Source organism: Sparus aurata, chromosome 19 (genome assembly GCF_900880675.1).
Source record: "Sparus aurata chromosome 19, fSpaAur1.1, whole genome shotgun sequence".
In the NCBI taxonomy this organism is placed as follows: domain Eukaryota; kingdom Metazoa; phylum Chordata; class Actinopteri; order Spariformes; family Sparidae; genus Sparus; species Sparus aurata.
The window spans coordinates 20,054,846-20,078,192 of record NC_044205.1 but is presented as its reverse complement, the minus strand read 5'-3'; the positions used below and the strand labels follow the sequence as shown (position 1 = coordinate 20,078,192).

The 23,347-nt window shown below is 41.7% G+C and overlaps 1 protein-coding gene across 4 annotated transcripts in view; it reads right to left on the bottom strand.

The window, feature by feature from the left end:
• The window catches only part of cacnb2a (calcium channel, voltage-dependent, beta 2a), a 72,352-nt gene that overhangs the window by 40,266 nt on the left and 8,739 nt on the right, over positions 1-23,347 (bottom strand). The window contains exon 1 of one of the 4 annotated variants that reach the window (XM_030397879.1): positions 18,133-18,391. The exons of the other annotated variants lie outside the window; for them this stretch is intronic. Within the exon in view, the coding sequence (XP_030253739.1) occupies positions 18,133-18,180 (48 nt within the window). The 5' untranslated portion in view covers positions 18,181-18,391. Of the gene's footprint in view, positions 1-18,132; positions 18,392-23,347 lie in introns of those variants that run through there. 4 annotated transcript variants of the gene reach the window in all.

The following is a 23,347-nucleotide window of genomic DNA, read 5'->3' as shown; positions in this document are numbered from 1 at the left end:
TCACAAAACAGCATAGCGTCGCTCACATCCGTGTGCTTTAGTAACAGCACACCCTCATGCCACCAGACTCTTCTATCTCACTTCGCCTCCATATCAGGAGTGAACACGGGAGTCCAACGAGCATGCTGGTGTGACTCCACAGTGGCCACCACTCACTATTAAATAAATAGTTCTAAACAAATCCTCTCCACTCTGCCAAAACACACTTTTCAGCGTTACATGAGTTAATCTGCGTTACATCGGTATGAGATCAAAACACAGAAGACATCATAACACAAGACAAAACAATGACAGATACTGAAGATAACTGATTGATTCTGACCCGGAGCATCGTGCCAAAGACGGGAACAATATCCAGCAACATCAACAGTGTTTTGTTTTCTGTCAAATGTGCTTTCACAGCAGGCCATGATCCACACAAATGCTGTTATGAATGTTTAGTAAACTTAAGAGGATCACTGATGGGCTAAGATACACCACAATTAGATCATTGAAGATCCGTCGAAAGGTTCCTCCAAAGACCTTTTGCCTTGCCAAGAATGCTATTACACAAATTAAACTCTCCAAGAGGACTTCAAGTGCTGGTGGATAAATCTTTTTAGATTTCCCTGGAAGAAAAAAAAGTTCCCTATTCACTGTAGAAATATTTGTTGTTGTCGAAAACCTTTAAGTTTATAGAACAGCACTGCATCCAGATGATCCTGTAAATGACCCTTTATAATCTGAACATTAAAAGACAAAAGATCATCTTCCCTCACACATTATAAATAACACTAAAATGAGTTTAAGCTAACTCTTTGTGTACCGACTGACTTGTATCTGCAGCATTGGGTATCAAAGACTGTACAATATCCGTTCAACTTCTGTTTTCATCCTATTAAAGCTCACTTTAACTGATAATAATAATCATAATCATGTAATAGAGTAAAATGGGATACCATGAAACATTATCATACCGTGAAAATTTGATAACATTACAACTCTGTTTGTGGCGGGATCTGCCAGCTGATTAGCCTGTCTAAGGGTAAAGACATAAAACTTCCAAAAGGAACAAAATCCATCCAACCACCCCTCTAATGTTCATCAACAAACAACATGTTATATGGAGTGGTTAAATCCATACAAATCAAAACTGAAAAGACAAAAAGCAGCAGCTACCTGGAGTCTCCACTGGTTGCGTTGCAGCTTTTCACATGGGATGTAATGGTAATTTGTGAGCTGTTGACACTCTGCTAGGTGGGTTTTGTAAGCTTTCGACGGAGCCAGGCTAGCTGTTTCCCCTTGTTTTCTGTCTTTATACTAAGCTAAGCTAACACGCTGCTAGATGTAGCCTTATTTTTACAGCACGGACATGAGACTGGTTTAGATCTTCTCATCCAACTTTCTTCAAGAGAGCTTTCCCAAAAATGTGTACTTGTCCTTTAAAGACTAATGTATTTGAGAAGTGCAGAATATTTTGTTACACATGGAAAAAAAGATTTTGTAGAGAATCATTTTCTAATCAAAAAAGTAATGTATCAGAAGCATTCAGTGCCAGCGGCAAAAAAAGAAAGAAACCATACTCAGCTCTAATGAATAAAGCTTGAATTTAAAGCAGGACTTTAGTTATCGTGATGCATGATATCCAGATCAGGCTTGAGAATCCATGCTGTGCCTGCTGTGGCTGTGATTCACATCTAATGAAACCCCCCGGGCCGGCAGCGAGCATCTGACTGAGGTTACCTAGCTACAACACAAGCCAGGCCACTTGAGCCCCAGGACCATCTCTAATTACAGACAATGAGAGAAAGGGAAGCAGTGAAAATGAGGGAGAGGGACTGATAGACAGAGGGAGATAGAGGATGGTAAAGAGGAAGAGAAGCCCCAGCTGTTCAGTTTCCTGCTGCCTCTCTGAGCGACTCAAGAGTTTCCTCCACCAAAGGGCATCCCGCTAGCATGTGTGCTAAATCTCAGAATAGCACTAAACCTGCACACACATCATCCAAATGGGGCTAAAACTTTTTCTGCATAACTGATAGCAGAGTAGTAAAGAGCCAGAGCTTATTAATGTGGCACATTTCCAGTTAGGGACCAAAGACTGAAGTTAAGGATGAGTAAAGCTTACCCTTCCCAAGATGTGTTTAGTCAGTGGAGACAAGGGAAACTTGTCAAGCATGCCCAAGGGAATGAAGATCATCTCTGAGTTGCTCGACAGAGAGTGGAAGAAAACACTTGATGACTTCCGAAGCGCTGACATGTATAACAGTGTACAACGTTTGGCGGCCGCAGTGCAATGTGTGGTGCTGACTCACTTCACGCTCTCTGAACACATCAAACACATCGGCTGTCCCACATGGAGTCATAGGAAAAACTCTTCAGCCGGCAAAATGGGACCGCTGTGACCAATATAGTCACGCACGGGTCAGGCGAACACAGGCAGAGGGCGATACAATCGCACACTGTATGCAAACACAACATTGAACTCAGAATACAGTGACTCCCATCTTCACCACTCACAAACACCTGCTTGAAAACTTGTTTAAGCAATAGTTTTGTTTTTTGATAACACTCTCATCTTTCGTTAAATATGAAGCTACAACCTGCAGCAAGTTAGCATAGCTTAGCATAAAGACTGGACACAAGGGGTAAAGGCTAACTTGGCTGGATAAGGGTTTGGATACACATACTTCCTAATAACATCAGTTCATTATTGATTTAGGTATTTTTTAAGGGGATTTGACATGGGCAAACTGGCAATAGACTTTGTGCTTTAGCGTATCATTGTGACGTAAATACTGACTGTGCAGCATAATGGCTGCAAAAAATGACACCATCCACGTAGATTGATTCCCTATAAACCCTACTTTTACCATGCTACTCGGTCTGCCAATAGGCTCAAAAGGGTGAATTACGGAACAAATCAAAAGCAAGTCTGCAATTGCATAAACAAAGCAGGAAGATGCATTGGTTTCCCCGGTCACTATCCTGAGGTAACGGTGGAACAACTGGAATAACTGTGGAAACTTTACAATGCAAGAGAAAAAAAGAACCCCACTGGCGGAGGAGGCTAAGAAGGGCGTCAACTCAATGGAGAGTGCTTCAGTGTTTTGACAAAATCTGTTATGTGCTTCCTCTTACCAGCGGAATTTGAGGTGGTTCAAAACCAGAATTCTTTCTACTCTATCAGTAAGTAACAAAGCCTGCCTATTTACTGTACCATTGAGTTTTACTCTGCCCTCTTAGCACTGAGATCCGGCGTTCTAGGTGGTTTTCTGCTTTGGACAGTGATCTGGCTACTAGCCATTCTGCTCACACTGTCTTTGTGGCAGTGATGCAAATAGTGAGGCCACAGGGAAACACTGGGAGAGGGGGGATTCAAACAGATGTCATTTTCCAATGTAAGGATCATTATTTCATTAAAAATGACATTTCAGACAGAGTTCGAGACGATTTTCATCCGGATATTATGTCACACACACATTGCTATTTTCATTTGATTTAAGGTAAATGACATCTTCTTACAGGAAATGCTTCCAGTAGCAGAAAATTAAGATAAAAATGTAAAGGAAGCCCAAATAAGCTGTTATTATGCACCATTCAGTCATACTAAATAAATCAAAAACAAACAGTTAAACATTTTATTTATGTTGATCTTCAACTATATGCTTGCAGTTCCATTATATCCTAAAAGTTTTCTTTTCAGTCCCGTCTCTGAACAGTTCACACTTTTGGACCAACAAAGCCAATTTTGTGTGCTGCCCTGACATCGCTGACGGGCTCCTAATTTTAACACAGTCCAACTGTTTGAGCAGTTCAGTGAGAGACGGTCATCTGCTGCGTGGTCACATGCTGCTCTGCGTACTGTGCATCTCTACTGGAGGGAGGGAACGATCCACGCTGCACACAATAACACCCACAGGGGCGATTGCTTGTGCCCACTTGATCCCCCGACTCACTTTGCAATGATTGCTTCTCTCAGTAAGGAGATTTAAATCTACATCGGCCTTTAAACCAATCCATGATTCAGAGAAGAAGAAATTACTGACATGATACATGGTTGGGAAGTATTGTAGTCAGTTTTTTTATTTATTTATTTTTACCTAGGAGGATGTTATAGCACAAAAGGTTGTATGAAAAGGAGACTGCTCTACAGCGACGGTTGCAAAACTGGGGCTTTATTTTTCCACTTTCCTCTAATCTCTGCTTTTTCTCTTGTGTATTACTGGATTATCAGACCTCCTAAAAGGTCCCCTGTGGAGTTTTTGACCACTAATAGCACTATGTAATAATGTGTTTACAAGTGGGTCCCTATTTAGGTTATATCACGCATCCAAATGAGAACAGACATGTTCCTCACTACTTTTTCTATTGACAGTTTCTGGCAGTTACTCACAAATATACACCAACAGTGGCCTTGAAGAAGAGGACCGCTAGCTAGTAAACATGGATGTAAACAATGCACGGTTTAAAGGCACTCTGTGAAACTTCTGTGTTGCTCTGGAAGTCAGTTGCTAGTTCATGTTAGCTGACTCCCTTTCTGAACGTTACAACTTAAACAAATCGCTGTATGGGCAACCAGGAGAGATGTGTAAGGTGTCATTTTTCACATCATGTTACAATCCCCTCACATGTGTCAAACAAAAAAAATGATTAATACATGTGAATTAATAGAAATTGTTAAAAAAAAAAAATCCAAAATAGTATTTAATGATATGGTCATGCACTCAATGCATTTATCAAGCTTTATATACACACAATGCATTTTTGTGAAATTCCCAAAATAAAAAAAGGAAAACATAAAGCCACTTTTGTCTAACTAGTCACACAGGAATCACAAGTCAAGAGATTCGATAACACTGCCCAGAATTGTCTGCAGCAGCAAAGATTATATCATTCTGCTTACAATCAGTTTTCAACTATTGGATTTAGTCAAAAGAACAGAATCTTTCATTCAACATGTTGGATACAGCTACACGTGGAAAGAGAAAGATGACCCTGCAGATTGTCTTTCATCCACTGTAATGCCCTGCAGGCATCAATGCCTCTCTACGGGACTAAAAGGCAGACACAGTCCTGAATGAATCCATGATTAAAAACTAAGCTCTACTTATAGGTGCATTTCCGACAGTATAGGCCCATGTAAACACCTCCCAGACAGGATATAGATGATGACCCTCTTGATGTCGTCACAAGCAGAACTGTACACGTCAAAGAATCCACAAACACGGCAGGAAATGCACTCAGAAAACAAGCAACTACTACAGCTAATAGAACAAGCTCTGGATAGAGAGGTAAGCTGCAGACTTACAGAAAAACAAGAACAGGTTGTGTGTTGTTCTTTTTTACCTTTGGCTTCTTAGACATGCTCGTTCTCCCACAATGCCCGGGACACCTGTGTCGCCTCCCTGTTCCACAGCGACTGTAATGAATTATGCAAATCCCCTGGTTTTGTTCAGAGTACCATGACCCAGGGGTGCAAGCAGCTGACGCCTGGCATAAAAAAAAAAAAAAAAAAAAAAAAGCCACCTCTCTGCCTCAGTCAAAAAGGGATCACACCAACTGCTGTGCTACCTGGCAAGTTCCTCTTAAATACAACCGGTGTCACTGCCAGGGAGCTATCTTGAGGAGAATTGAGATGTGGTCATTCTCAAGAGCTCTTCCAACAGCAAGTGTCATGCCTCATGTGGAGTGAAGAGTCTCTCCGGCAGATCACACACACATACTGACATGCACGAGCGAACACACACACAGATGAGTGTTTAAGCTCTGCGGTGTCATGGTTAGCTCTGAAGTGTTTTTCTTCAGCTGGCCGGGCATTAAGCTTTAATTTGATAGTGTGACATCTGTTGCGTGGTCAACTATACGACATCACGTAAAAGAAGCGGGCGGAAATACACGCCACATACACAAACATACTTTAAAACTCCTGCAACAGATACTTGGTGCTGTGATAGTCAGCTTTAGTGTTGCTGATGAGTCTATGTGAAGCTGTTCTGCTGGGCTGCAGCGTCAGAGCTGACCGCTGTAGTAAAACATGTGACCTCTTGCAGCTGTACGTCCGTGGCCAGACAGACAGTCGGGCAGTAACAGCACCATCTGGAGTCCTAATCCGCCTGGTACTGCCCAATTCTGTGATTATGAATGTGGCTCTCAAAAGTCATTAGGCTTATTGGATAGACAAATAGATACCTGGGATCAGTGGACTGCAGAAGCACTGCAACTGCATTTGCAACTGCATCTGTATTTTCTGCAGACTGATCTCTGTAATAGATGGATAAGAATAAAAAAAGATAACGGATATGGAGACATTTACTCTACTAGGATCTGAAGATGGCAAATGTTTCCATCCAACACTTTGTTCCAAAGTTGTCTGCAGCAACCTATATGTACACATGCTTGCCGCACTCTCCTGCTTTAGAGAGTTGTCAATGCTCTCTGACACTGTAGTGGAGGCTGTGGACAAATCTATGGCAAGCACACATGTAAAGACTTGGTTGAAGCTGAAGGAAGCGGGAGAAGTTGCATGGGACATTTCTCTGTTAAAACTTTCACAGAGGCTGCAATTCAACATCAACAAGAAACTTCACGCTGTGAGTTCAACTGTCAGCCCCTAGATTTTAAAAAGAACTCGACTGTGAATCCAAAGATGGCGCCCATTCAGTCCAATGAGAATTGCTCACCTAAAGCATTTACCAAAAAAGATTATGGTTATGCGGCCCACTAAACCTGTGTGTTACCACTCACTTTACATCAGTTTCTCAGCTAGAGGAAAGTGGTATTGATATATGACCAGCATGAATCATCAATTCATAATAGGATGACTCATAATTAACCTTGTTTACAGTCTGAGCTGTCTTGCCAACAGTTTTACAGATATCTCTTTTATAATGGGGATCTATGGGGAAAATGATTTATAGGCCACATATGGAATTTTTTTGCTGCAGTACTGCAAGTGGCCACCAGGCAAAATTGGAGGGACGCCTGAGCAGTGCCCTTGTGCACAGGTCTTATACATTCATGTGTAAGCCACAATGTAACTGTGGAGCCTGACATGAGAACAATGCAATGCAACTAACTCTAGCATTGAAAAGTGTTCCATAAATGACGACCCCAACATTCAGAACGTTTCTGATGATCCCCTGATATTTCAACCAGTATCACCATCACCGTCTAAATTCCACTTCCACACAAAACGAATATTAAATTCACACTCACGCACCCCAGAGGACACTTTTGGACAAAATATCTTCAATATTGCCAACTTCATTTGAGCTTGGCACCTAAAACTCCATACAGCAAAGTTTACAGGGTGGATTTGAAACCTGAGCTTCATCCTCATTAGCCTGCATGAGGCACGCATTTTACCAGGAGAGTTATTAATCAGCTCTATGTTACATACCACACTGAGCCATCCAACCTGGGAACATTAGCCAACTAGATGAAGGATGGATGACCAAAACATGGTTCTTATTAATGCTGCTAAATAGCTCTCCTGGTAAAGTGCATACCTCATTCAGGTGTCACTTGGAGCTCAATAGTAAACGTTGAAAAGATGTTTTGAGGATGTTTTTTCTTGGCCAGCATGCAGCAACTTGACTTTTATATCTATTAGGCGTGCACAATATGAGGAAAATCTGCGCTGTGCGATAACACTATGCAATATTGCGATGACGATATATCTTGCGATAAATAAACAAATATTGAAGTTTGCATATTATCAACTATACAGTTAATGATGGCTAACGTTTGTTTTGAATTTTTCGTGTAGGTCTTTATGGTTGTATTGCAGGTGGTGATGGAGGTTGGTTGTGTTTCCTCTAGAAGTTGCAACAACTGCTCGCCATGTTTTACACAGTACCTGTGTTTGTAACACGTCGTCTCTCCTGAATCCAAAATAAGTCCATATAGCAGAAGTGCTGTTTCTTTTCACCACAAGGTCTTCGTCGACCACATTTCATCGCTTTTCTCTCCTCCCTAACATGGCAATCACCACCAAACTGATGCCGATTAATTTTGTCAGGGTAGCTAACGGCTAGCTGGGGCCTCATCTGATTGGCCTTTGTATCCAGGGCTCCTGATAGGCTCAATGTTGGCATGCTCAAGGTGCATGCATGGTGCATGTAAACAAAATGATTTTTCTTATTCCTAGCTTGTCAGGCAGTCTTTTGCTATGTGTTTATCGCACATGGTCATATCGCGATGACAATGAAAACTTGAGTTATCGGGCAGCCCTACCATCTACCCCTGTTTAGATCCTTCTGCCATTACAGATATTACAGAATCAATCACATGTTTTCTAACTATCTACACAGCTGGTCTGTAGATCACCTTAATGTTGTACAAAACCATTCATGAAATCAAAATGTATCTAAATTAAAACTCTGCAACTGTGTTAAGGCTCTGTTGATTTAGGTAGGCTACATTTAATAAGCCTTAATTTGACAGGCAGCACTGTGACAGTGTTTCACCAGCCACTAAGGTACTTTAGAAAGGTAGTACTCTTTCCAGCTCTGTGTGCAGAAATGATCAGGTTCATTATGGGACAGAGAGACACAGAGCGGGGCTACAGAGAGCAGCAGTGTGACATATGCACCATATGGGTGAGTTGAGAATAAGTGGAGCAGTGTTTCCCTCCGGAGGGAAGCACATAAGTACATCTCTGTTTATGCACACATGCACATGTACAATATACCGGACAAAAGTACAAAGTTATGGCAAAAATGAATGCCTGTTTAGTGAGAGCAGACCATATGGTGTATACAGAGGAGGATTTAGCCCCAGGTTCATCACACCATGATTGTCTCACCTGCACCTGATATACAGTAACTCCAGTTAATAGATTACATAAGAAAGAAGCTGAGCTGAGTGGCTGGAGGTCATGCAAGCCTGAGAGAGAAAACACTTTAAAGTCCACAGTAGGGCTGCACGAAAAATCGTTAAAAAATCGCGATCTCGATTCACACATACACGTGATCTCATTTCCACACATGGCAATTCTGAAGCATTTTATATCTCCAGCTGAATCACAAACAAATGGTCCTATTTTCCTCCCGGATTTTTTGAAGCGCCCCCAAACGTAGCACTTGATTCAGTGGAGGAAGCCCGCCTTCAGTTAAGTGTTTGGAAGGAGTGAGAGTGAGAAGCCGTTTTTAGACAGGGCAGCAAGCCGCCAATCTGCCCGTCCTTTTGGCGGCTAGGTCCGCGGTTTTAGACAGAGGGCGGCAAATTGAGGGTCTGTTTTGGTCCGCCGATTTGCCGCCTCGGAGGGTACACTTATTTCCACCTCGCCTGCTAGATGAGCAACTGGACAGCCGCTGAGATCCGGGAGATGCTAGCGTCTCCTGGATCTCTAGCTTGTTGTTGTAGTGCAAGCTAGGAACGGTCGCTACTTTCAAATTAAAAGCCCCCCGCTAAGAACCCAGTTCTAAACTCCAATGGGGTGCAATGTAAAGCTTTTGAAGACAAATTCGTTGTCAATTGTTCACAGGCCAACTTCGGGCTTCACGTCACGTCACATGTTTACGCCTACCTCTGAGGCGGCTTTTGGAAAAGGAGGAATATTACACCTCCGTTTTAGAAAGCCGACCACAGCAGCTATCACATATCACCTAGCCAAGGATACGGCCCCAATAAACACTGTACAACATGAGGGATTAAAGGATGCCCTCTCATCTTGGAGACTATTTTTTTTTTTTTTACTTTTGTAAAAATCATTTCTCATCCAATGATAGAACTTCAACAAAACAAAAAAAACATTGCTTTGGCAGAGGCATAGTAGTAGCCTATGCCTCTGCCATACTACAATGTTTTTTTTGTTTTATTCAAGTTCATTAGTGCAATAAACATTTTGTGAAAAAAATCGTGCCAGAGAATCGTGATCTCAATTCTAAGCAAAAAAATCGTGATTCTCATTTTTTCCAGAATCATGCAGCCCTAGTCCACAGACAGACAGAAAGTAGAGTCTATAGTCAACCATAACTCCATCACATCCCCTCCTCCCTGCCCCACCTCCCCTTTTCCCCAAGTAGCTGATTTCATCCTCGCAAAGCCACTCTCACTCTAATCTCCCCTGATCCGTCTGCACTGGCAAAGAATCAGATATCAAACTCACACACATTGAAAAACCTGGGAAACATAACAGAAAACAAACAATTACCGACTGTTATTATTATGATTATAATCAAAGAGCAATGTATTTTCTTGGAGATTTAGCCTTGATTTGCCCTTTTCTATAATTTCATCTCATCAACAAGAGTTACATTCCTTGTAACAGAGGCAGAGTTGGCAGACTGATAACCAGATTTCATAAAGTGGGCATGTAGTAGCTTGTAGTTATATAATACCTAAATCTCTAAGCCTCTCTTTGGAGTAGCCACTGGGCACAGGAGCATCAAAACCAAATGGGAATACACTATAATAGTCTCCACATAATCTGTTAAACCAGAAAATCTTATCAATAGTGATGTATAAATGTTACATGGCTTCCAGTTGTTTTGCAAAGAGTCCTGCACAGATATCAAAAACCGCACATGAAGGAGGAAGAATAGATGAGAAAACTCCACAAACACGCCTCACTTACCCACGAGACATTTTTGTTCTTGGTGTGTTTGATCATGGCAACGAGAGCAGGCCGATAAACGTGGAGTGAGGAGCTCCGTCCTCAGCAGATTTCAGCCCTGCAGCCTGTTGTGTGGGCAGGTCAGAGCAGGATCAGGGGTGATGGCCGGAGGGCACGCTGCGCTCAGCCATAGGTCATCATCTGCCCTGCAAACCTGCCAGCCCAGATCACCTGCTCTGACTGAATCCAGCATCTGTCAGCAGGACTGGACCACACTTAACGATGACAAAGTTTTTCCTCCACGTGGTGAAAAAGTCACATAAGAATCATCCAAGCAGAGCAAAGTCAGAGTCTCTTCCTCCTGACAGCACACAGTGACCTGATGGACTGATTATGTATTCACGCTGAGTATGAATATGAAACATCCCAGCAGGTTTAACCCCGCCCTGCTGAGCCTCAGCGCACACCCAATCGCGGAGCAGATCTTTGTGGCCGGCTCCCGAGGGTGAGCTTATAGAAGCATTAGGATGAACGTACTGATTCTCTGGAGGAGAGGTCGGGGCTTCCTCTTACTGACAGGTCACTGAAACCTCCAGAAACAAAAACACGGAGCAGCAGAGGAAAACTTAAACTGAACTCATCTTCATCTACTGTAGGTGTCTCCTCCACTTTTCTGTTCCATATATTCTCCCTTCCTCTCTACCTACTTAATCTCACTTTCCATCCTCTACACTCTTCCCTCCCTCCGTCTTTCTCGCTCTCAGGGGTGCGTCTCCTCGCCCGGCTGGTACCTGTTGTCATGGCACTTCTTTGCTAAGAGACGAGTAGTGTGACAGATTTTTCTCTCTTTCTTTCATCTCTTTTTATTCAATGGCGGCGTTGCTCTCTGGTTTAAAAATAAATGTACTCTCTCTGGCCACAATTCAGCCTCTAATTGTTGTCCTGTCTCATCTTTTACTCTCAACTTCCACAATCTAACTCACTTTTTCATTTATCTTCCTTTCTCCTTACTTGTTTCCATCTGTTTGAATACGTTGATCTGGATTACTTGTAAAAGATCAGTGAAGACTTTTGAGGCTATCCTTGCTGATTTGAGTGGCTGCACTTAAGTGGAATTGAGCCACGGATATCGTACAGATGTCCAGATCATCCGACAGAAAAGACTAGATGTACACAAACAACCAGTGTTTTTAACTGGAATAAAAACAAACCAATGTCAAACATTTTTTTTCTAGAATTTTTATATTTTTTTTTTATCTTGTATAATACCTGTAATTTGGTTTGTGAAAGGTTGAAAAATAGTGAAAACATGCATTCCCCAATGTCTTCGATGTCTTTTGTCTGACACTCTTAAACCTTAACATCAACTTCTTATCATATATAAGACAGAATAACAGCAACATGTCACATTTAAGAAGCTGCAACCAGTGAATGTTTGCTGGCTTGAAAAAAGACTGAAACTACTAATCAATTATTAAAACAGTTGCTGATTAATTTTCTGTCAATCCACTTATCGTTTCAGCTCTAAACTTCCAAACCACCAAACAAATAACAACCATATAATTAAAACCCCAATCTGTGGAGTTCAGGGATTTAAAGCAAGACTTTATACAGCTCCTGATCCATTTTTAACGTCTGTCGCTCTAATTAATTGTCTCTAGTATCCATATGGGCCGGCAGCCCTCCTCTGGTGCACAAGGTTGTCTGCATCTCTCCCCTGTTAATTGGCCTCCAAGAACATCTGCTCCTGTTTTAAGTGATGCTTGGTTTGGCCTGGCTGCCCTCGCTGTCTGAGGTGCCAGTTTAATGGGCGTGAGCTGAGCCCACAGCTCCTTCATCTGGCTAATGATAGCATGATTGTCCATTTTTCCGCAGATGTTATACCTTGTATAGGCTGTTACTGAAAGGAACTGGCACAGTATACAGTCAGCACGAGGTGTATTAGAGACGCAGTGGAAAATAAAAATGAGTGAAAGTATTATGAGGGGATTTATGTTGTCACATTGCACTAAAGTGAGCCTTAACCTAAACCTTATGTCTCATAGACAGCAAATGAATACAACAGCTCCACCAACAACAGAGAATCTACTACATACATACTTCTTCCTAAACGCATGTGTTGTACTCTAACGTAATGCCAATAAATGGAATTACTAAATAGATGGTGCCACAAACTGCAAGCCTCACAAAAATGGATGACGGCACTCCAACCCTCAAAGCAGCTGCTTTCCACTGATAGTAGTGAAGCAGCCAACATGACGTGCTGGAGGAGAGAGACACGGCTAAAATTAACAATCACCAGAGGGAGCAAATTACTTCATGTGTATGGGTCTCCTGCAGCCAGCTGTAAAACCGCAGACACTTAAAAGATTCTTCACATTATATATTTGCTGACACTGGCCATGCGGTAGCTGTACATTTTCCAATACTGTGCTGATATTCCATATATTTCTACACCAGTATTTAGGTTGAGTAAAGTGCGCAAAGTGAGAACAGTTATTCCAGCTGCCTCCAGGTCTATTTGAACAGATTCCTCCTTTGAAGCCATGCTGGTTGTATTTGGTGACTTATTGTATCCAAAAGAAATGATATTTTTCTGATTACAAAGCAAATTAAGTATTAAAAAAAAAAAAAAAAAAAAAAGGACAGTTTGGTACGTGAAGGGTGAAGGGTCTCCATCAGAGCATGTTGCAAATGTGGTATGAATCTTAAACATTCGACTACCAAGACGCCACCAACAAGGGATTTTTAAAGCACACAAATAAGCCGAGAGCACAGCCGTTGTGATTCATTATAGCCTGACGTTACATGATGGAATATCCTCATCAATCACCTTCCACGTAATAATCTGTGTATTTTGTAAGGAGTGAGCAGCATCTTTCCCCCCATGACTTCACCGTTTCCAGACAAGTGAAGGTTTTAAAACTTAAGACTGTCGCAGCCCAGTCGTAACTGATCCGGGGTCAGTGCGCACAGATTCAGCACACAGTGTCACTGACATCACTGTTTCCAGGCTGGAGTGAAGCTATTCTCTACATAGGCCTTCACAGATATATATCACACTTTCCAGTCCCACAGTGAGGTGATGGATTATGTAAAAGCAGTAAAAATCCACCTAAATCCGAGACATTCCTAAGGGCCTCTGTGGCCAATTAGCTGCTCAGTTTCCGGACATTTCCATATTCTCTGGAAAGGCAAAAGAACGCACAACTGCTGCCAAGGAAACCCTGCTCCAGTCTGCTCTGCGCTGGCCGACACTCCTCCCTGGGCGTGCATCCCGAAGCCTGGAAAACTGGGAATTCCAGGTCACACTTTTCACCATGGGAAATTAGCTCACCACTAGCACACAAAAGCTCAGTATTGTCTGAGAATAATTGCAGTCCTCTGTGTAATACTCTGTATAATAGTCTGCATTTCTCATTCTTTATGTGTTAACTTTAGCTCCCCACAGCAGGTCAAAGCTTTCACTTGTCACATACAATACATCACCATCTAATCAATAGTGGCACAAAATGTGGAGCAGGTATTCAAGATTCTTAAAAGATCAATCCAACTGATTTTGATGATCCTCTGATTTAAATCTGGAACAGACATTCATGTACCCCTCAAGATGAATTCTTATCATCGTGTCACCATCAGGTCACAAGTTCAAACAACCAATCGAAAATCAATCATAATGTGTTCAGTAACTTTTATTATAATGTGAATTCAAAGTGTACACATATAGGCTGGAGCACTAAAGGATGTGAAACTAGCAGTTGACTGGTGGTGGCATGTCACTGTCGGGTAGATTTGGTTGATCAAAGACGCTTACAAAGCATCAATGCACATCAAAAATTTCCAGGACTGCTGTCGGACTACTGTGTTTTACTATATATCTTTACATGTTATAGTTACGGCTGGAGATGGCAACAGTAATAAACAAGTATACAATTTTGACAACTCTTTACAGTGTTGCCTAACAACTGTGAGCTATCTACCTGAAGAGACTGCTGTTGTTAGCATAATGTCAGCGTGATTGGGTCTGTAGTTTGGTTTATGACCAATACCAGCAAATTTCAATTGTTCCCATCATCCTCAATTGCAATTTGAGTTTGGTGCCAATAAGCAAACGTTAGCATGCCAACACACTATACTAAAATGGTGAATATGGTAAAAAAAATTGTATCTGCTAAGCATGGAGAATGTGAGCATTGTCAATACGAGCAACGTTAGCATTTAGCTCACAGCGCCACTATATCTAAGTAAAGTTTCGCAGAGCCGATAGCAAGACTATAGAACCTTACCCCCAAGCACAGAACTGGCCATTTAATGTAATTAATGGAAAAATCCATTGACAATATTTCTACTTCCAAAAACTTATGTGTAGGACAAGAGTGGAGTGCAAACCATACTGCAGGAAAACAATGGTTTTGCTAGCAACATGTCTCTATGTGATCTGCCGTTACGATTTGTTTTAACTGCAGCCTACAACAAGATATTTAGATTAGATTAGATTGCTTTTAATGCGTCCCCCAGGAGACATTACCTTGTGTACACATGTACATTCAATATATATTAGGGCTGGACGATAAATCGGTAAAACTAACTTACCAAGTAACTAGCAACTACTGCTGCATCATGGCAAGTACAGCAGGAAGCCAAGAAAACAAAGTGGGGAATGGAGTACGGCCTGCTGTCTTCAATTAGCTGAGTTTCCGTGAGGAGTGTCTTAGACTGGCCACTCAGTCTGTCAGACGGAGTCCCATCCGGCCGGGTCTCCGTGCTCCACATTCCATCCTGAGCGGAATTGTGTTCCGCCCCATTTCAGACGTAAAACGCTGGTTTGGTGCTCCATATTGGAAACATGTGAGAGGAGTGTCATAGAGAGAGTGGCGAGTCACGGCAGCTAGGGTCCTCTCAAGGTCAGCTCTGGCTGTAGTTACTGTACTCTCCTCTGGTTAAACTGTGCTCATTATATTAATTTCAGCATGCTGAGTTTGCACACAGTAATTAAACACAAACACATGTTGCCAGTGATACTCCATCCCGCTGAATGGTTTGTTTTCATGCAAACACCTTACACATGGGGCTTAGATTGTCCGGTGTGGAGTATCAACAGCTGGTCCTCCACTAATCCACTCATCAGTTAAATTAAAGCTTACTCAGTTGTACAGTAAATGTTGGTTCAGCCTGCTGCAGCGTGTGTCACACGAAACCAGATTGTGTAACCGAACTACGGCAGGCTGCACGGGAGAACTAGTGTTTTTTCTTCTCTACAGCATCTGGGATAAAGTTGGCATCCCAGTTCAGAAGCTGGACCCTCCTAAGTCCACATTTCTAGACATAATACGTCATAATGGGTGCACAAGTCTTGGTCTTTTTTCAAAGGCTCTTCCAAAGAAAAACAGCCGTCTTTTGGCTGAATTTGTAGGACACAACTGGTGTACCACTTGTAGATCAGTATCACATAATCAGTTTTTCTGAGGGGATCTTTGATATCTAATAAACACAGGAAACTGAACGTGAGCATGTTGGTTTAAGCCGTTTGCTGTGGTCTGATGTCAGTACATCCCAGTTTCCAGCTTCCAATTGTACTGATTTCTACTTTTGTTTTCTTCTTTTTTTTGGTCTTATTTGATGGCAAACAGAATATATTCTGGATTAAAACTGTGGGCTGGACAAATAAAGAAATTTGATGATGCCATTTTTTGCATTTAGAATATTATGATGGACACTTGATGGATTCCCTCTGAGAACAGCTTGTTTATTCAGTTAGTTCAGTTCAGTACAGTTATGACCCTTTGAATATCACAACAGTAAACTCACATGTCATTAATTAGTTCCTACTAATATTTCCACTTCACGTTGATGATTTTTGAAATGTCTGGCTTTACAAATTGAAGCAGGCTGCTTTGAAACAGCATTAGTTTTAGGGTGAGGGCAGACAGTCTCATTTAGGCAGGTGGCACAGGTTCAGCCTAACCTTCAGGTCAACTGATGTTTATTGGGCTGATGCAGTTTCTCTTTTTGTCTTGGAAGGGATCCAGGTTAACAGTCCGTGCCTTTCGGCAACAGCTGAATTGGGGCGGCGCTTAGATCACAATACAGTACATCAAAGCTACACTTAGGGCTGCAAATAATGATTATTTTTGTCATTACTGATGATTATTCCTTTAATTAATCATTCAAGAAAATTGTTTAAAACAATGCCTATCGCAATTTCCTAAATGGCTTTTTTGTGACTTCTTATGTCAAAGATATTTAGAGTGAATTCATAAAATAAAACAAAGCTAATCCTCACAATTAAGAAGCAAATGTTTGGCATTTCTAATTGACTAATGGTTTGAGCTCTGGCTGCACTTCATGCAAAGTTTGCACAGTGGTGACTTCAAATGTACCATTAAACTTGAAGCCATTATACCTGTACTTCTATCAGATTAGATACATATATCCCCACACTATTAAAACACACAGACCTTCCTGTATTATTATCGCTGTTTTGGATCTAAAGCTGCTGTGTCTCACTGAGCTCAGAACATTTTGTCCAATGACATTCTGTCTTCGATTTGGGGATGACATCATAACTCATTTTAGACAATGAAATAAAAAAGAAAAATCACACCTCATGAAAACTTCATTTCTGAGCCTCGGGGGCATTAAAGCATTTTCTCTCTGCATAGAAATGGTTCGTTTATGCATTTATGTGAGAGCATGTGTGGTTGTGTGTGAGTGAGTGTACAGTAAGTGTAACATGGCCATCTAGTGGTAAGACTCAATAAGGGAGGACCATCTTTATCTGCAGTACTTTGATGACTGTGTAGATGAGGGAAAAACAACAGGATTTTTTGCACAGCTCCATTAGCGAACAGTTTAACAGAGCAAGCACATTCTCCTTCCTTTAAGCTGTATACAAGAGAGTCTACAGAAACCAACTACACCTGAACGACAGTATCAAGGATGCAAGGGACAGTTCCCCCCCTAAAAATGCATGTCTCATCAAATTCCCCATCAAAGCCATACCTATTTACAAATATATCCACATTTTCCTCTCACTACATTTCATTACATATGAGATAAACCAGTAGAGCCCAATAAAGTCTGTCAAGTGTCAACCGTGCATGTGCCTGCAGTGTGCTCAGAAACATTACAACCTCAGCTCGCTGTCCAAAACCTGGAATAAATATGAAATTAAAGATTTATTGTGTCTGGCGACGTGCATGGCGAGAACAGAGCTCTGCAGAAAACTGTCGGGCCAGAGAAACTGAAATATTTCAGCTAAATCCTGCAGCATTCAGGATTAGTTCTGGATAGAGATCTAGATGGTAGCAGTGATCAACATCGAGGAAGAAAGCTGGCAGGTGTCCACTGACCATTCAGTCTGCTGCTTTGAAGCAACAAAGACATTTTCAGTAAAGTTGTGCGTGTTTTGATGTGACACCTGCACAGATTGTCTCTGAATTATTCATCCCATCATGAAACAATTATAATAAAGCACATGAGTCTACACATGCTGGCGACTGTTTGCTCCATCGGCTCCTCTTAATCTCCCTCTACTCACGCACATTCTCTCCTCTAACCCCTGTGATAAATCAGCATCAGAGCCAAAAACTCACATATGGAAGCTGTGCTCTCCGGCGATGGCCCAGCCCACAGCACGGCATGAAGGGGACCCGGGCGGGGAGGAACGGTTGGCCGTCTCACAGGCTCCCTGTCTGCCAGCAGCATCCGTTCAGCCTCTGTCCATGCCTGCACACTTGGCCCGCACGGGTGCAGACCACCAAAAGACGCAGAGGAGATGACAGGATGGAGGAGATCCTAGATGGAGCAGAGGACTGACGTTTCCACACCAGCCCCCTACTTCTGTCCACCCACCCCCCACGTGCACGCCAAATCCCCCCCTGACTCAGAAACTCACAGGATTCAAAAAGTCAGATTTAGATGTCCCCCTCTTCCTCCTCATCTTCCACCCATCTCCAGACTGTTGCAGCAGGGTGTCCACGAGCTGACAGTGAGGTGCACGTCTGAGCTGACTGTTTACCCCACCCCGAAATCTGTAAGCGCTCCGTCAGATCCTCTGGGCTGCCAAATCCTCTGCAGTGCTGCTGTGTGTGCTGTGGCAGAGAGGAATAGTTGCAGGCTGGCACACTGGTTCAGCTGCTGGTGGATTTAGACACACTCATCATCACACTCAAGTTCCCTCTCAGCATGGGAAGGAGGTGGAGCTCTCAGTGTCCTTTACCGACCGCTGTCCCTTGCTTCTTAATGGAGGACGCCGCCTTTATACTCTCCGCCTCTTCCCCCTCCTGTCAGCCAAGGTTCAATCTACTCTAAAAGCCTGACACACACACACACACACACACACACACACTCTGGTTTTCTTCTTGACTTTCTGCCCTATCTTCTACCTCCAAACTGATTGTCTCTTCATTATTTCCCTTAATGTTTTCCTTATGATTCCCTCCTCATTTGCATTGCATTATCCTTCATATTGTCTCTGTGTGAGTGGCTAGGACAGAGGCTGAGACAGCTACTGGTTGCTGAAGAGACTGCACTCTGCTTTAATGTTACAGAGAGAGTGTGTGTGTCTCGTGCTGAGAGCTGAGCAGTAGCACAACTCTGCCCGTGGTGCAGGGGGAAGTCGCTTGCACAGTTTGGTCATGCTAGACTGCCGGGTGTGATCTGAGGGCTGGCGTGATTGTTTCTTCCCCTCGCACACCTCCTCTATGCTCTTGCCCTTCCCCATTGCGTTCAGGTGATTGAGTCCAGACCGACAGGCAGCCTCACTGCTGCGTCGTAACTGCTGTGTCAGCCAGAAGTGCACGTATTCTCTCGCTCTGTGTTCAATGAAAGATGCACATGTGGCGGATGGAGCTGCAGAGGTAATATGCGTACACACAGCGTGACTGTGGACGAATCTAATCTGGCATCAAGGACAGCACGAGAACACAGCATGAGTGATGCACAGAATTTCAATGATTTAACAGCGCCCTTTATTTCTTTCCTGCAACACTTTCAAACTGGTTATAATGTATTTTGTCAAGGATGAAAGAATGTGAAGATAACAGTCTGCAGTAGTTGAAATGACAAGTGTTTGTGATGGAAGTTAATCAGGACTCATCAGTGTAAACAAATCATGGCTTTCAATCAACAAAAACTGCATCATTCATCTGGGTTGCTTTAAAGATGAAACCTAATTCAACTCAGTTCTATAAAATCTGCACAATTTGATGGCGAAACAACTGGCAATATTCCGAAATGCCTGTGAAAAAGAACCTCCCTCAAGCAGACCCTAACTGGAGGCAAGAGATCATTTTTACATAATCCTGCTTCAGTTGGTCTTAAATAAAAAGCTAGAGCATTCATTCCTCTGAGGCTTCGGTCTTTCGCATCATCACATTGTACAGTCATGATGTCGTTACCTTACATGGTGAAAACGCACAGTGGCACAGTAAAACGACGGCAGGAGAAGAGAAGCAGGTTGATTTTCACAACATATTTACAACAATCCTATCAGTACACATTGTTTATTGACTTACAAAGATTGTATGGGTATAAAGCATTTTAAAATAATCTAGAAAAGGACATCAATAAGTAAAAAATCCCAGCGCAGACACTGGAGAAATTGCGGATAAAATGGCTTCACATTGATTCTCAAAATACAAGGGCAAATATTTGTTTTTTGCAAAGATTTTAGGGATTTGAATAATTTAAACATACTTAAAGAAATGACATCACCATAAGAAAAAATACTAAAACAAGGCACTGTTGGATCATCTCCATTGCAGGGTTTAAAGCAAGTTATTATTAAAGGATTTACTTAAAATGTAGTGCCATTTCATTTGGTGTTTGAAATTAATGACTGCTGAGACATCAACACGATAAAGGTGGCACATTAATGCTAAAAGGCGATATTGATGATTGGTATCTCTGGTGTACATAATGTGCTCCATAATACCCTTATTGTCACCCTCTTATTGCAGCATGTTCAGTATACTCCATCTTTATATCGTGCAGATCTGACTCTGATGCTGGAGAATCCAAACTTGTCTCATAAAGCAAAGGGCAGCTTGTCTCATCTGCAGCAACAAACACTCTATCAGTGTTGTTTCTTTGTGGTTTGCCACCAGGAAAATAACGACATCATTTCTGCTGTCAGAGCTATATTCAGATAAAGACAAACTCAACTGTCAGTCTCTGCAAATCAGAATTGATATTCATTGTGTTTGACGAGCAGGTAGTCTTTTTGGGGACAGAATGTCCAATATTACTTTATATCACATTGCATACGTTTTTTTAAGTAAACAGGGCTTTAATACGAATGTATTGTAAGATATATCAGAGACGTAACTAAAGCTGACTCTTTTAACAAACTGCTTTCAAACAACTAATATAGATTAATTAGGACTAGAGTCAAATTAATGTCTTAATAAGGGTTTTTTTTTAATACAAGAGAATCACACAATTTATTGACCACATACATTTTTTTTTCGAGCACTACTCCATATGTATCAACAGTGAGTTGTAAGTGTTTTGTGGATCTGATAAATCCTCAAGCGTTTTTACTTGAGTCAGCTTCAGTTAAAAGATGAAAATAATCTGGGGTGAGAGTGTGTGAAGCTAAAATAAGTGATCTTACCAGACCTCTGCAGCCTCCACATTTGTATTTAAGCCTAGCTGCTCATTAGCCGCTGCTAGCAGAACACGCCTGAATCTCTGATCAAACTATCAGCTGCCTTGTTGCATTGTGGGTAACACAGGTGCAAGGTTTTGACAAGGAAGAAGAATGCATGGAATAATAAAGATGCTATCTCTGGTCCTGCTGCATTGATTTGATTTGATACTTTTTTAGAAACTGCCCTGTTGCAGGATGTACAACTAGAAATACATTTATCAGCTTTCTTGCCAAGACTCAGACGAAAAGATTGATAGTCTCATGTCTGTCCAGTAAATATGACGCTTCAACCAAAAGCTTTGTTAGCAAAGCTTACCATCGAGCCTTGAAACAGGGGGGAAACATCTCGAGACAAAATCCAACTTCTTACTTATACCTCTGAAGTTCAATACATGACACTTATATCTTGTTTGTTTACTAATCCATACCAAAACAAAAGGGTAAAATAAGGTGATTCTTGGCTGATGATGTTGCCTTTGGGCAGAGCTACTATTAAGTATAAGGTCTATGTATCACAGTGTTGATTTAGTGGATACAGGCAACATTTCTGGACTCAAGTGGCCCTGTACAGGTGGTGTGTAACCTGTTGTAAAGCTTTGTGCTCATCAGTGATAGTATCAGCATCCATATATCTCCTCCTCTGGCCTGACACACACTCTGCCCAACGTAAATCTGGCACCGTCTTTCATCAACACCGAAGCTTCTTTAGTTTACTGCCAATAATTCACCGGTTGACAAGTGTCTGCTGTGATGGAAAGGCATCATTATAAACAGAGAGAGGTGCACCTTACAGTGAGAGGAGAGTCTTATCAATCAGGACTGTCAGACCCTGTCCACCTTTGAGAAGTAATCATCACTCAGCAGCCATGAAAAATGTTGCAGGAGATCATGCCTGCACACTAAAATGAAACTTAAATGCTGCATTTCTAATTTAGGTTCATTATGTTTTCTGCACGCACCTGAAGTTACTCACTTAAAAAATGCATCCCGCCTTTCCATTGTATCTGTTGCATTAATCCAGAAAGCAAACAGCAAGTGTGATAAAGCAAGAAAGGCAACATAGTTTTTATCCTCCCCATGGGCCTCTATCACTACCAGGAAGACACTATCAATCAACCCGCAGACAAGAACAAGCTTCCAAGGCATGAGAGGAAGCTAATTAAATACATCAATCTTGATAAAAAATAAAAAATGCAATATTCTGAATAACTGCATGAGTCATTTTTAAGCAAAAATGCAAATTTGTGGAAATGCATTTCCAGCATCTCCACTGTAAGGATTTGCTGTTTTTGGTTGTCTGTGGTCTTAACTTGAAAATGTTTTGGTTTTGGACTGACAAAAAAAGCAAGACATTTTCACCTTACTCTGATGGATAACAAACAATAATGTAAAACATGTTGGTTCCAGCCCTTATTGAAGCCCTATATATGAACAGCTCCATAAAGTCCCCAGCAGTACTCGTATGCATTTCTTTGCTAACACACAACTACTACTAAAATACGAGTGATAATTAATAAAAAAAAATCACAGTGTGAACTATCAGCTGCTCTTTTCTTCAATTTAGTGGTAAAGAATTATGACATGCTGCATCCATTTTTATAGCCTCATATTATGTCTGATTTAGCATTTTGAAGGGCACTTCAAGTCTCAGGAAAGACTTTGATTACTGGCACGTATTGACCTTGTCCACTAGGGGGGTAGTGCACAAACACAGTGCCAAATTAATTTAGCCAGTAAAACAGCAGGGTGGGACTCATGATCAAGGCAGAGAAACTTGGAATTAGGTCACTGTGAAAGCAATGTACTGCCAAAGGGTTATTTTTGCAAACCCTTTTTATGGTATGTGCTTTTCTCACTACAAAAGGTTTGTAGTTTTTTGTTTGTTTGTTTTTAACAACAAAAGGTTAAAAAAAAACAATAATTAGTCTCTAGAAAGAAGACACTTCCTAGGTGGTTTGTCAAATAACAGGTTTAAATTCTGAAAATGCCCAAATGCAGATTTTCCAGATTGATTTTGTTACTGTGGCACAGATACTGTGAATCACCACCAAGTGAAATACTTGTATTCATTCATTGTACCACTAGATGGCAGCCTGGTGCTTCTATAATGCTTGACAGAGCAGCAACGGCGTTCAAATTTACAGTATCCAAACTCA